Source organism: Schistocerca cancellata, chromosome 3 (assembly GCF_023864275.1).
Source record: "Schistocerca cancellata isolate TAMUIC-IGC-003103 chromosome 3, iqSchCanc2.1, whole genome shotgun sequence".
Lineage (NCBI taxonomy): Eukaryota > Metazoa > Arthropoda > Insecta > Orthoptera > Acrididae > Schistocerca > Schistocerca cancellata.
This window is the reverse complement of record NC_064628.1, coordinates 387,107,681-387,123,562: the sequence shown is the minus strand read 5'-3', so window position 1 is coordinate 387,123,562 and position 15,882 is coordinate 387,107,681. Positions and strand designations below refer to the sequence as shown.

Here is a 15,882-nt window from a genome sequence, read left to right as displayed (position 1 = left end):
CCGGCCTCCCACCGCCGGGTTGTTTACGATCTAGTCTCGCGCAGCCTGCACGGCGTCGGGTGGCGCGCATATCGCGGTAAACACGGCTGCAGCCGTAGGCACCACTTTGTCACTGTCTACTACGCTAAACTCTCTGAAATTTTGAAGGCAGCCTGGATAAAATACGGGAAGCCAAAAGAGTATTTACAATTTACACAGAAATCAGACTGTATTTATAGGAGTCGAAGGACATGAAAAGGAGGCTATCGTTGAGAAGGGATTGAGGCAGGCTTGTAGCCTATTGTTGTTGTTGTGGTCTTCAGTCTTGAGACTGGTTTGATGCGGCTCTCCATGCTACTCTATCCTGTGCCGATGCTATTATTTCCGTACATTGGGAAAGTTGTAAAGCTTGGTTGGTTGGTTGATTCTGGGTGAGGGTTTGGGAAGGATGGGGAAGGAAGTCGACTGTGCCATTTCAAAGGAACCATTCCGGCATTTGCCTTAAGCGATTTAGGGAAATCACGGAAAACCTAAATCAGGATGGCCGGAAGCCTCGTCTTCCCGAATGCGAGTCCAGTGTGCTAACAACTGTAAAGGAAATGAAGAATACGGAAAGAGAGATAAAGTTTAGGGAGAATAAGTAAAAACTTTGCTCTTAGCCAATGAGATTGTACTTCTGTCAGAGACGGAACGACTTCCAAGAGTAGTTGAATGGAATGGATAGTGTCTCGAAAAGAGGTTATGAGATGAACATTAATTAATGATAATGGAATGTAGTCGTTTAAATCAGGATTTACTGAGAGAACTGGAACAGAAAACGAGACATTAAATGTTGCATATGAATTTTTCCATTTGCGTCGCAAAGTAAGTGATAATGCCCGGAGTACAAAAGATACAATTGCATGCTGGCAACAATAAGGAAACGATTTGGAAAAAGGAATTCGTTAATCTAAATTTACATGTTGAGAAGTCTATTCTGAAGGTATCTGTCGGGAAGGTAGCCTTCAAACGTGGGCTTTCGGAATGTAGTGCTACAGAAGAGTGCTGAAGATTATACGGGGTGTAACAAAAATGTACGGCACAAACTGCAGGACACGTTTCTTACACGTAGGCGAAGAACTTACGTTATATGAACATGAGTCTGGAAACGCTTTGTTTCCGTGTTACAACTCATTTTCTCCAACTCATTAATCATGGGAAACACACAAGAACAGAACACATCAACATACTACACGTAACTCATTCTCACAGGAGATGTTCAATATGCTCTGTGGGCATTGATACATGCAGCAACTCATCATGTGGTCAACATTCAGTATTGCAGCTACATGTCGTGTGCTGACACTAGGTTCGTCGTCAACTGCATGAAGAATTGCCGCCTCCCGTTGCGGCGTCCTCGTCGTTCTTGGTCTCCTCCGGTCGTGAGTATCAGTCTTAAATGCGCCATGTTCCCTAAGACAACGACCAATGCCTCCAATCGTTTCCATGTCGCGGCTCCTTCGTCCTAGAATTATCTCCCCTTACGAAGGTTGAGCGCCATTGCCTTCAGATAACCCATACCCATCAAATGCGCATCAGCCATCTCTAAATTTGCACACGCTGGAATTGCACGAGCGAAGTCTGCGATTAACTCTACGCAGTAACCCGTGTGCTTGCAACGGTCGTAGTGATCGCTGGAACAGTTGACGTTATCTGTAAACAAACAATGAAGTACGTCGCATGGCAACAGGGACATGTAAAACAAAACAATGGCGGTGCAGAACGTAACCAGACGTCTTTAAGAGTGCATATCCCCATTGGGGAGAAAATAAGTTTGTGACGTAACTTGCGTTAGAATGTGTCCTATCAACCGATTCCTTCATTTAGTCATTTAGTCACCAATGAGTTGTCTATTTGATCATGGAAGCAACTATGGTTCGGTGGGTGGGGGGTTAACATTGTAGAGGGAGACCAAGAGATGAATACAGTAAGCAAAGTCAGTCGGATGTAAGTTGCAGTAGCTATTCGGAGATGAAGAGGCTTCCACAGGATAGAGTAGCATGTAGAATTGCATCAAACCAGTCTTCGTGCTGAAGAAAACAACAACAAAAAGTGTCTACCAACAGAAATCGAAATACACCTAGATTTCCATGTAAACTGAAGCGAAAACAACACTACGTTTCTTTAAAACTACAATATCTAACCCCACCCTTCCCTCACCCACCGTGAACCGGCCAACTCCTTACTTAAACATTCAGTTGAACCCATGAATGTAAGGAATATACGTCACATGACAGGTTGATATAACAAAGCATTTACAAAATTCAGAAGTGAAAAGCGTGGAACGTGAAATATATTGTCTCTACACTGACGTAATGTCGTTTAGTGACTAGTGTTTCGGTACAGTGATGAGAGATATTTAAAGTAAGTGTTAAAATAATACTGCTACTGAGTCGCACCTACTAAGATCTTAACAGGTCCCACAGTGAATCCAGTTAAATACTTGCAAGGCGGGATTCGGCAACACAAAGGCGAGTCTTCACCATTCATCTCGCTTTTGGGTAGGAATATTGAAACCATTAAGCTTCCATTTCAATATATTTCTTCCTGCTGTTAAAACATCGGTAATTTTAAACAAATCGATGCCATTAGTGTCTTGTCACTGTAATAGATAGCCTCAGCGATCCGTGTCGCACCCTTTCACAGACACACACACGTGACTCCATGCGATGAGGGTGTTTCCTGCGCACTTGTGACGTGTCCGTTCCTTCGGAAGCAGTTACCTAGTGACGCGTAGTAGACGCCGGAGCGACCACCAGTGAACGAGAACTGTGGTGTGAGCAGCGGGCGAGTGCGGGCGAGCAGGATTTCCCTGTGTCCGGTTCGCTTTCGAAGGTGCTCGCTCGTGTTCTGCTACTTCATCGGTCTGTCAGAGAACTATCATCGGCGGTTCGCGCGCTCTGCGCTTTGCGCCCGCAGCGCAGAGAACGTTCGTCTGCTGTTTTGTGGGCGAATTGCTTTTGTTATTAACCGTGACTTGCGTGAGCGATGGAGTTATCAGAAGAGAATGTAATACTGCTAACTGAAGAATACAGCTACCGTAAATGCTTCTGTGATCCAAGACACCCATAGCTCAAAAGCCGAACAGAAAGAAACTTAAGTGGCAGCAAATTGCGGAAACACTCAGAGGTCCAACTGGGAACGCGAGACAGGAGACAAACACAGTAGGCGCTTCCATCATGTGAGAGCAGAGTGAAGTGGCACTAGTTTTTGTATTTCTCTTTACTAAAAATGAACAGTACAGTCACTTTTCTTGGTCGTTACTGAATACGAATATGTATTCTATATGCTGATTAATGTAAAATAAAAATATACGACAACCTAATTTTTCGTTTTGCTTACGATCAAGGCAGCTGTATTCATATTTTTCATTCTAACTTTATGAGCTGTTGATGAAATAACAGAAGAATTAAAAATAGTCTTTACTCGCCTCCAACATACTATGTAGTTCAGCCTGTTTTATCAAGTAGCCTATGTGACAGGTCGTATACATTCGAGGGTTGCCAGAAAGTAATGCACCGCATTTTTTCTTCAACAATTCGTTACTGTACATAATGAGAATTACACACACACAAGAATGGTCTTTTATCTACACACATTATTTTTCCACGTGATCTCCACCCACTCTATGGCCTTTCTCCAGCGCGAAACTAGGGGGTGTATGCCCTGTTGGTACCATCCTTTTTCTTGGTGGCGGAGCTAGTTGTGTGAATCACCTCCTCATCGACCTGAAAATGTCTTTCACGAATGGGATCCTTTAATGGCCCAAACAAGCGGAAGTTCGAGGGGGCTAGGTCAGGGCTGTAGGGTGGATGGGGTAACACTGTCCAACCCTGTTTTGCGATGTGTTCAGCAGTCCTCAGACTTGTGTGGGGCCGAGCGTTATCGTGTTGCAGCAAAACATCTCCTGGACTGCTGTGACGCCGAAGTCGCCGGAAGCGCGTCTTGAGTTTTGTTAGTGTATTGACATATGTTTCTGAATTAATGATACCGCCTCTTGGCATCACATCAATGAGAATCACTCCTTCACAGTCCTAGAACACGATGATCATGACCTTATCGGTGGAAGCAGTTGCTTTAAATCTTTTGTTCTGTGGGGAGTGGGAATGGTGCCATTCCTTCGACTGTCGTTTTGTTTCGGGCTCAAAATGGTGAACCCAGGTTTCATCACCTGTCTCGATCGAGGACAAGCCGCCCCCCCCCCCCCCCCCAGCTTCAAAACGTTGTAACAAATCAAGACAAATGTTTTTTTTTGTGCGATTTCTGATCCACCGTTAGACACCGCGGGACCCATCTTGCACACACTTTTGAATATTCAAGAGTGCTGATAATTATTCCTTTGGTGATTGACAGATGCAGCAGCAACTGCCAAGTTGTAATGAGTCTATCCTCGCGAATGACATCAGCTCGCTGCAACATGTTAGGTGTGACAGCCGTGGATGGTCTACCCGACTGCTGCAAATCGTGGAGCTCCGCCGAACCACCTTCTGATGGTCGCACACTCCGTGTCCAGCGACTAACTGTACTCCTGTCGACAACAGATGCTCGACAGACTTTACAAAAGCGTTTGTGGATATTTCCCATAGTTGCTTTCTCTGCAGTGAGAAAGTCAATGACAACACGTTGCCTGTAACGTACATCACCTACAGACGCCATTTTGAAACTGTCCTACAGCCACGATATCCGTCGGAAATGACAGAAACTTGGGACGCTCACTCAGGAGACTTCAAATAATACATTCGTCACGTTTCACATTCGTAGCATTGTTTTCGGCCGAGAAAACTCATATTTTAAATTAGCCTTGATTTATTGACATTATCTCCTTTGCACGTACCTTAATAGAGCTTCGAATGCTTCGCATATGTTAGTGCAAACATAAGACACTGTCTGAGGTATATTAGCTATTGAAATGCGTAACAATTGCGAAAGCTATTGTCTCCAATTGCTAAGAACTAAGTACAACTGCTGGCGTTTCTTCAAGTTATGTTGCTGATTGATAATTAGTGTTTTGCTTTTAAATTTTCCCTTTAATTGAAATTTGAGGCCAACAATAACTGTTAACAATGTATGTGCAGGGTTTTGGAATAATTCTAAGTAAGGCTGGAGCTGCAGTTCAGTGACAAATGCACAATGCCCACGCGTTTCATGCTTCCGTACGCTAATTTGTTCGCTTCATCTGAAATTGTCGCTCTGTTTTAGTTCTTGCAAACTCTTCGGAGTCGGTTTTGAGATAAACCCGGTTTTTAATTTTAGTACTGGGGCGATGAGCACAGACTTCCGTTTCCACAAGGTTTTACCTCATCCGCCAGATCTCTGTGTTTGGTCTTCTCATCGCATGGGTTTTGCAAATTATGGGTGTAGGGTGCAGCGATATCTATGATGAAGGGAACTTGCTCATCTTTGTTAATTACTGTTATGGCTCGTTGTCTGCAACGGATTGCTTTCATTAGTTATTACCCTGCAATTCCAATAAAATTTGAATTTTCTCAAATTTTCAACTGTTAGAAGATCGTATCTCCATGTTCTGGGCCACCCACTTGTTAAAATTCGTAGGATTCGCGCTATCTTCATGCTTGTATTATAATAAAGTATACTGCAACATTATGATGAGTGTGGTTAGCATCAAGTCAGACGGCGCTGAAACAGAATTGTGTTCTTTTGTAATTTATTATGACGTACGATTACAAAAACAGTGATATTGTTAAATACCATTACAACGTATTACACAACTATTAACGGCAAGTGTGTCCGCCATGTAGTTGTATGTGAATATAGACCAAAGAAGATTGCTTCTGTAACCGTAGACAGCGTACAAGTATTATTATATTTACTATAATTAAGATGTACAGATTTTGTACTAAGCACGTTGCAGCTTCAACTCTCTATGTATGCTTAGATGTAGAAGAGTGTCTGAAAGCCTCAATGTTACCATGTGAAACGAATGTCTATATAAGTAATTCAAGTAATTTAAAAAATTAAGAAATTACCGTAACAGTGGACAAAAATACGTTACAAAGACGAGAACTGTGTTGAACGATCAGAAAAGAGGCAGTACGATACACCATACTCGTATATAAGAAACGCCGAATGTAATGGAGACAAGAACACGGAAATTCTTCGGATTTCCTTTGAGAGATTGGTGCTATACTTTACTGACGTGATATCTTGAATCGTCGCATTCTTACCCGTCATGAACACAGTTTATTAGGACAATTAAGCAAGGAAAAATATACACCGTTATGGAGATGTATTATTCAACGATGTACTTAAAATCACATGCAGTAAAACACCAAATATAAGCACGCAGTCAAGCATTCACAAGGCACGTTACCACACAACACCACGATAGGGAAACCTCACCCCTTCATGCTTGGAACTCTGTCATCCTGGATATGAGGTAAGTTTCCAGAAGAAGTTAGTGATAAGCAAGCAAACAGCAACAAAAAAGTTCAACACTGTGGCAAACGTTAATCCCCACAGTCATAGCAAAAATAGCATTCTAGTGTGGAAGTCGAGGCGCTGCTTTCCTGCCAGTCAGGCAGCCCAGATTACAGCCTAGTGCGTCGTGCCAACTACCATCCCAGGCGGTCTGTGTGTTCTTCAGACGCAAACAACGGACAACTTGATCATTTCGGTTATTTTTTTGGAGTGTGATGGAATTTAGGTACAAAAATATGAAGACGCATTGCTGAATTTATTTTATTTTGGATACAATCAGTTTACATCACGAACAGCACAGTTGTCATTACTTTCCCATTTAGGCACTATGAATACGAAGTAAAGGAATTCTTCTACCTCCGAAGTAAAATAACGCATGATGGACGGACAACGGAGGACATAAGAAGCAGATTAGTACAGGAAAAGATATTATTAGACGCTGAAAGAAAGATACTCGTATTAAACATTCATCTTAGTTTTGGAAGTCCGCAGCTCGTGGTCGTGCGGTAGCGTTCTCGCTTCCCACGCCCGGGTTCCCGGGTTCGATTCCCGGCGGCGTCAGGGATTTTCTCTGCCTCGTGATGGCTGGGTGTTGTGTGCTGTCCTTAGGTTAGTTAGGTTGAAGTAGTTCTAAGCTCTAGGGGACTGATGACCATAGATGTTAAGTCCCATAGTGGTCAGAGCCATTTGAACCATTTTTTTTTAAACGAAATGTTTGGTAGTATACTTCTAGAGCGTAGAAATCGAAGTGAGTTCTCAGATGTGGGAAAGGATCGAAGCATTTTGGACGGCATAATACAGAAGGACGGTTAGAATTAAGCAGGTTGATTTAAAGTCCTTAATTGATTATTCCTCTGTTGCTCATATGAGAATGGTTGTTGGTGGTTTAATAACTAAGTAGGTTGGTAATACAAGGGATGTGAAGGTCCTGTGTAGAACCGACGAGAAAAGGGATGTGTGTGAAATGAAGAGATAGGTAGAGGAGGGGAAATAATGGCCAAACAGTCAGAAGACTAAAAGGTAAACCTGTCATTAACCCAAACGTTGGTTTGAGTAGGACAACGCCTTACTAGGCATGGTCCCTTTGGAAGTGACATGCCATTGCCTTCTTATGATCTTTGTGGTGACATACCCAGCCAGTCATGGTAGGTGCACCCACAGTTTAAGGAAGACCCCGAATCCCGTTGTAACTCGGCATTCTTCACGTTAACATACAGTGTCAGAGTTGAAAAGAGAGATAAAGTGACAAAGGAAAATTACAGGACTGAGTGGGGATCGTCCCTCAGACCTTTAGACCCGTAGACTGTCACTTTTTTTTACATCCCCGGGATTGGATTCAAATGGTTCAAATGGCTCTGAGCACTATGCGACTTAACTTCCGAGGTCATCAGTCGCCTATAACTTAGAACTAATTAAACCTAACTAACCTAAGGGCATCACACACATCCATGCCCGAGGCAGGATTCGAACCTGCGACCGTAGCGGTCACGCGGTTCCAGACTGAAGCGCCTTTAACCGCACGGCCACACCGGCCGGCCCCGGGATTGGAACCCGGATCCTTGACTGTAGTAGTGCTATGCCTACTACATAAAACAAGAAAGAGCTCTTTATGTAATGCCGGTACCTTTCCTTTCAATGATCTGTTTTCGTTTAAAAATGGGATTCATAAGGAGAAGTGGTACTTATTCGTGAAGTATCTTAAATGTAACACATCCTCATAAAATTCTACTTCTTAGACTTATAACTTCGTCTTAAAGTTGTAATGACCGAATAATGAAGGACTGCCGAAAAAAGAAGGAAAACTCATTCAAGTATGAATATTAGCAGCAAGCCTTGTAACTTAGGTAGAGACGCACAGTGCAAGCCGCTTTAGTCACTCCATTAAACGGTCATACGCTTGAGAAACTGCTGACGTCACGCTCACTGACTGACAATTGGAGGCAAAAAGCCTCGCAATCACGTACCATTTGCAAGCAAACAGCCACAAATGCCATTTATAGAAGCCCCCAAACTTTAAGCAAAGCAGAGTTCCAGCAAGCATAAGTATACCAGGTCTAGAAGAGTTCTAGACAGAAGCCTCTGATGACCAATATCTTAAAGCAGGTACTATGTGAGTGAGTCTTATCTTCAGTGTAGCCTGTATACTAATAAAGTTTTGCAAAGTTTGCCTGTACATGCCTCTGGGCTAGCGTTATTGATTTGCATCGTACATTTGTCTGCATGTACCTATGTCTGTATGTCACTTTCATTGTGACGAGTACTTGAATCTAAGTGTTCGATTAGAACAACAGAATCTAGGACTTCCATCGATCGTGGTCGTTTTACTGTTATACCCCAATCCTTATAAAGTTACTCGCTGGTGTAGCCGTTTGGAGACTCTAGTAAATGTCATCTGTATTTTGCGTGTGCTGAAGTTGTAAATTAGTGTCTCTGTCTTTTGCAAGTTCGTTGCAAATACGTGAAGAAGGAATAAACAGCAGACCAGTAAGCAAACCCAGAGTCTCATTTACTTATTATCACCATATCTACCTCCTTAGCATATCATCCAAATCCTTCTCTACTGTCTTCAACCACACAGTCCTGAAAAATCTCTTCTTTTCACAGGCGCCGTCCCCCTTCTGTTCATCTGTTCATGGCCGCTCGTGTCCCATGAAATGAATTGCCTCAGATCCCGCCTCACCTCTGATATGAACATGAGTTTGTGAGTATGTTGCGACTCACGTTGGGTTACGGCAAGTGAAATAAATTTAAGTTCTTCACCACGAAAAAATTAAAATGTTTTTCCCCCCCAATAAGAGGAATGCAAATGTTAAGTTAACGTCCTCTGGATGAGTTGACTTACTATAACTAAACTTTTTGTTAGAAAACGTGGCACAACTAGAAAGCCACTGAGCAGACTGATTCTTATACATTTATTTAAGCGAGGAGATTAATGACACCAAATACATGATGATTGCCGTATATGTCACACACTAACACACAGCTACAATTGCGATGTTGATATCGCCAAGTTGCTCCACAATTTTCTGTCTGTTTAAACTAGTGATTTGGCCATCAGAATCCATGTGTACGAGTAAGTAAAGCTGTTTCTCAAAAGTATTTGAGGTTCAAAACTGACAGTAGTAAGGCCGGCCTATGTGGCCGAGCGGTTCTAAGCGCTACAGTCTGGAACCACGCGACCGCTACGGTCGCAGGTTCGAATCCTGCCTCGGACATGGATGTGTGTGATGTCCTTAGGTTTGTTAGGTTTAGGTAGTTCTAAGTTATAAGGGAGTGATGACCTCAGAAGTTAAGACCCATAGTGCTCAGAGCTATTTGAACCATTTTTGGTCTCTGCTAACTACCGTTACTTTGATGAATTTATTTCACTTGTAAGTGTGACTCTGAATCACTGCTTTATTGCTTTTTGTCGTGTTCCTGCGTCGTAACGGCGTCATGTATTCATTAAAATTTTTCGTGGGATTTTAAATATTCCTTGACCTATAGACATAGTTTAAAGGAACGGTTTTAAGACACACTGGTGGAAACACTTAGTATGTACAGTGTGAATCACAGCTCCCGCTACAAGCTTTCTGGGTGTTTTGGTATAAGGGACCCACCGTCTTCGCTGGCTCGTTTACGATTTGCTGCATTTTGTTTGGTTAGATATGGACAGGCCGTCGTGGTTCTGATCCGTGATTATCTCGGTCACCGGACACGACGCCAGCGGACTTCTCCTTCTGAGGGGCGTGTGTAGCGCCTAGTTTACGAGACACCGGTCGATACTCGGACTGGGGTGTTTGCTAGGATTATCTCAACGCCGAAGTGGTGCGCCAAACTGTGGAGATCTTGATCGTGTAAGACAGTCGATGGTGGCTCGCTGTACAATCTGCCGTGATCGTGATGGTCGGTCTTTTGAACAATACCTGTAACGAAACAGTTCTCCATTTGTCAGGTGCTGTACGGTACACTGACAGAACAAACTGAACACACTGTGGTAAAGGTGTTAGTGATTCGTCTGAGGGCTCTGTATTGTGTGTTGTACGTTTTGATTATAGCAAATTGGAGGCTTCTTCACTGTTGTGTTTTTTACAGAAAAAAAGATGATTGTGGTGACAAACCTAATCATAATTACATTACTGCTCCATAACGAGCGGCTGGGAACTGTGCATCCCTCATAACAAAATAAACTAAAGGTACCCATGAGTAAAAGTTTGTTGGTGGGGGAGTTCTTGTTCACCCCCTATTGTGAAATACGCACGACAGTGTCCAGAATAAGACATTGTGAACTGTGCAGGACAACCAAACACAGAATGAAATTTTCACTCTGCACCGGAGTGTGCGCTGATACGAAACTTCCTGGCAGCTTAAAACTGTGTGCCGGACCAAAGATCGAACTCGGGACCTTTGCTTTTCGCGAACAAATTCTCTATCACAGAGCTACCCAAGCACGACTCACGATACTTCTTCCAGCTTTACTTACGCCAGTACCTCGTCTCCTACCTTGCAAACTTCGCAGAAGCTCTCCTGAAAACGTTGCAGTATTAGAAATCACGGAAAAAAGGATATTTCGGAGACATGACAGCCACAGCGTGGGGGATGTTTCCAGAATGAGATTTTCACCCTGCAGCGGTGTGTGTGATGCTATGAAACTTTTTGGCAGATTAAAACTATGTGCCGGACCGAGACCTGAAGTCGGGACTTCCACACAGGACGTGGCTAGGCCATGTCTTCGCAATATCCTTTCTCCCAGGAATAATAGTGTTGCAAGGTTCTCAGGAGGGCTTCTGTGAAATACGGAAGGTAGGAGACGAGGTACTGGCGGAAGTAAAGCTGTGACGGCGGGTCGTGAGTTGTGCTTAGATAGCTCGGTGGTAGAGCACTTGCCCGCCAAACGCAAAGGTCCCGAGTTCGGATCTCGGTCCAGCACACAGTTTTAATCCGCCAGCAAGTTCAACCAAACACAAACACCCATTTATAACGAAGGACTCTCTTAAACTGTATCTGAAGATCGTGCGAATCTAAAAAAAGTGAAAATATGTCTGTCGATCAACCAAACAGCAATGTATTTGTTTGCACAGAGGGAACTCATACATTACTAAGATACTAATAAGGAAACTAGTATGCATGGCCCTCTTCAGTTAGGTAAATGGAAGTTTGAGTTTCTTTGTGAGTAAAGGTTATTCTGAGACAACACACATTAATTGATAAGTAGATGGCGGACACTCTAGTTCTTTCAACAAGCTTTATTTGTTTCACTTATTCAGACTTCTTGGTTATGGAATTACAAATTTTGAGGAACTCAATAAGTATGTTTTTGTTGTTGTGATTATTTTTTTAATCAGTTCCAATGTGTCAGAAATTACTTTCACAGAGTACATTTTTCACTTATATTACGTAACAGTACTGTTAATATGCTAATTGGATATTATTTTACAGGTCCGTCTTGGTCACACCAACTTTTACAATTCGCTATTACCGGTTTTGGATTCTGCCATTTTCAGATATGTTACAAACAGAAACAGTGGTGTAACCAACTAAGTTCAGTTTGCTGAAGCTAAATCTATAAAAGACCTGCTGCTACATAAGAAAAATAAGAAGTACTTACATGATTAACAGTCATGCATACCAGCCATATATACCATAACATATTCTGATGTAGATGTCAACGTCAAATTATACTTGTAGTTACATAGTCCTGGATGCATCTGGTATTTATAAAAATAAATTAGGCCAGCAGAGGGCACTATAGCTAGGGATATGAGTAATCAGTATCGCAAATTTAATAGTCGAAATGCAGTATGCGTAGTCATTAATTAAAATTATTTCACATGGATAAATGAGCGTCTGACAATGAAACGTGTACTGACATACAATATATGGCTTTAGTTCGATACTTAAAATCCATACAAAAAGTGGAAATAGTAATAATGGGAATCACATAGCCCGTCAAAGTAAAACACACAATTGTGTAAAAGCCAGTATAAAAAGTCTACAAATAAAACCGCATCTATAACTTGAAATCTTCCAGCGTGACAAAACAGTTAAACGATAACCGTAAGTATAAGGTAATTAACGAAACAATGACTGTTTAGTAGAAAGTCGATAGTTGATAACACATCCGTAGTGGGGTCTCAGTGGCGGCGCCACGTGGGTTCTCTGTATGAAGTTCTTGTTTTCTTGTGGCGGAACTTGCGGAAGAATGCCCAGTCTCTTCGTCACCGGCTGCCGGCGCACACGACCGCACGCCAAGCTGCTCGGGCGCTCGACGCAGCTCAAACTAGTAGGTAAATAAGCATTTAGGTTAAACCCATTCTGTTCCTTCAGCAGTAATTCCGGTTGCCGTTTTCTGTGTACATAAATCTCCACTTTCTCGAGCAGGTTCAGTATTTGCCCTCTTGGCGCCCTATGCAACACATTTCTTTCTAACCTATGTTTTACACAACCGATAATGAGAACTATGTACATTTTTCCGAAAGTCTTGCACTCCATTTTAAGATAAGCTAACATTTGAAGCATCTCAGTGTCCGTGGCGTTGTCTCTCCTGAACTGTACAAAGATATAATTTTGCAGATACATTCTGTGGTATATGTGGATGCTGTCTGCAAAACGTGTTACGAATAGAATTAATAGCAAAGAGGTAATAAGTTAAAACGTCATGCTTGACACTGAAGTTTCACTACACGACCAACGAAAATGTAGAAAGCGATAAACTTTCTTCCTTTCTTTATTTTGTGGAGGGCGGCAGTGGCGGGGTGGGCGTGAAGTGTTTATTAGTAAAAAAGAAGTTTCGAAATGTATTGTAATCATGTGTAAAGTTCGTTGGAAGCCGCTAAGTGCTGTCATTCTGAAATACTGCGTAAATGTAGTCTGAGCAATTAGCGTGGCGTAAGTTCTGTTACCTCAAGAGGTAGGCAGCCTGGAGATGTATCTACCTGTCTCTGGTCCAATTAATTTTGGAAGAGAACGCCGGAAGATAGAAACTGTGGGCACTGCTGTTGACAGAGCGGTGTACACAGACCAAAGTGCTACGGTGGTGACGTTTTTCCCTTTTCTGGTCTGCTTTCAGGGAGTGGCGACGCAGGCGTGACGTCACGCGGTCGGCGAACGGCTCGCTGGACTACCGGCTGGAAACGACCTACCACTTCAGTCCAGAGCGCTCTCCAGGACTTTCCGAGGACGACGAGTTCACCTACCTCAACGTCGTCATGATGGTCAGTACAGACTGCAACGGTTGGTTGGTTCTGCCGGTCCGGCGCTGATTGCGAAATTACGACGTGGCTCTCCAGTCGTATTAGTCTTCTTACTCGTTACTGCACTCCAGACCTCTTAATGCCAGTCAACACAGTTCTGAACACAACACAATAATGAAAGTGGCTTACACGGAATCATATACACTGTTGTTGATATATATTAATGACTTGCCACAATATGTTCATGAAGATGCAAAGCTAGTTCTTTTTGCTGATGATACAAGTATAGTAATCACACCCAACAAACTAAAATTAGCTGAGGAAATTGTAAATAAAGTCTTTCAGAAAATTATTAAGTGCTTCTCTGCAAATGTACTCTCACTAAATTTTGAGAAAACGCAGTACATACAATTCTGTCCAGTAAATAGCACAACACTATTGATAAATATAGACACTGGACAGAAGTCTGTTGCTAAGGCAGAATATTAAAAATCTCTGGGTGTGTGCATTGATGAGAATTTGAATCGAAAGAAACATATTGATGATCTGCTGAAACGGTTAGGTTCAGCTACTTATGCTATTAAGGTAATTGGAAATTTTGGTGACAAACATATCAGTAAATTAGCCTACTATTCCTATTTTCATTCACTGCTTGTGTATGGCATAATATTTTTGGGTAATTCATCATTAAGAGAAAAATACTCATTGCACAAAAGCGTGTAAACAGAATAACAGCTGGAGCCCACCCACGACCACCTTGCAGACATTTACTTAAGGAACTCGAGGTATCCACAGCACCTTCACAATACGTATAACCACTTATGAAATTTGTTATTAATAACTCATCCCAGTTCAAAAACAATAGCGAAGTGCATAGCTACAACACTAGAAGAAAGGATGACCTTCACTATTCTGGGTTAAATCTGACTTTGGCCCAGAAGACGGTAAATTATGCTGCCAGAAAAATCTTTGGTCATTTGCCAAATAGCACTAAAAGTCTGACAGGTAGCCAACCAAAATTTAAAAACAAATTAAAAGAATTTCTGAATGACAAGTCCTCCTACTCAATAGATGAATTTTTATATATGAAGCAGTGACTGTAATAAAAAAATTAGTTATGTTGTGTAAAGAAAACTTACATTAAACTGACACGTTCCACATCATTACAAAACGTCGTATTCATGAACTATGGAACAAGTATTAATGAAATTTAATGTAACTACTGTGTATATTTTTCAAATAGCCACACAAAATTATTGACCGATATCTCTGACGTCGTTCTGCTAGAGCGTGTTTTATGACCTCACATTATGACATTTCTGGACACTGAAAATCTCCTGTGTACTTTAAGGCCATGTTCCTTGACTTCCGGAAGGGGTTCGATACAGTTCCACATAGCCGCCTAACGAACAAAATGCGAGCGTACACAATGTCAGACCAACTGTGTGACTGGATCGCAAAGTTACTAGCAACCAGAACACGGCATGTTATTCTGAAAGAAGTTTTCAGACATAAAAGAAACTTTGGGCGTCTTCCCAAGGTAGTGTTACAGGACCATTACTTTTGGAAATACGTATAAATAACACAATGGATAAAGATGGAATTCTATGAGGCTCTTTGCGGATGATGCTGTTGTGTACAATTTCCACGTTAATTTTAGTGAAAGGCAGTAAGCCCTGCAGATGATGAGACGCTTGGTGCAGGGAGTGACAATTGAATCTCAGCATAAAAAAAGGAGTAAAGCATTGCGTACACGTAGACGGAAGGACCCTTTATTGTATGATTAGACGATTTCAGAACAATGAATGGAAGCACTAACGTAATACCAGTGAGTACTCGTACGAAGCGATTCAAGGTGGAACGATCACAGTAAATTAGTTCCGGGTAAAACAAATGCTAGACTGAGAGTAACTGAAAGAAACTTCAGTAAATGTCCGCTCACGAAGGAGGTAGATTACAAAACCGTCCTTCGACCAATACTTGGTTATTGCACGTCAGTATGGGATCCATACCAGGTAGGACTGGTAGAGGAAATAGAGAAGATACAACAAAGAGCAGCGCGTGTAGTTATACGTTCATTTAGTAAGGGCGAAAGCGTCTCGCAGATGCTGAGACAACTGCAGTGACACACGCTGCAAAAGAGGCGTTCTGCAACGCGGTGTGGGTTACTGTTCAAGTTCCTAGAACACGTGCGTTCCTAGAACAATCTACAGATATAGTACTAATTATTACTAATATATATTACTAATATACT

The 15,882-nt window shown here is 42.2% G+C and overlaps 1 protein-coding gene across 1 annotated transcript in view; it reads left to right on the top strand.

Moving 5' to 3' along the window:
* LOC126175095 (sensory neuron membrane protein 1-like) overlaps positions 1–15,882 on the top strand; it is a 357,930-nt gene that overhangs the window by 280,142 nt on the left and 61,906 nt on the right. The window contains exon 3 of the mRNA XM_049921638.1: positions 13,505–13,649. Within this exon, the coding sequence (XP_049777595.1) occupies positions 13,505–13,649 (145 nt within the window). The remainder of the gene's footprint in view (positions 1–13,504; positions 13,650–15,882) is intronic.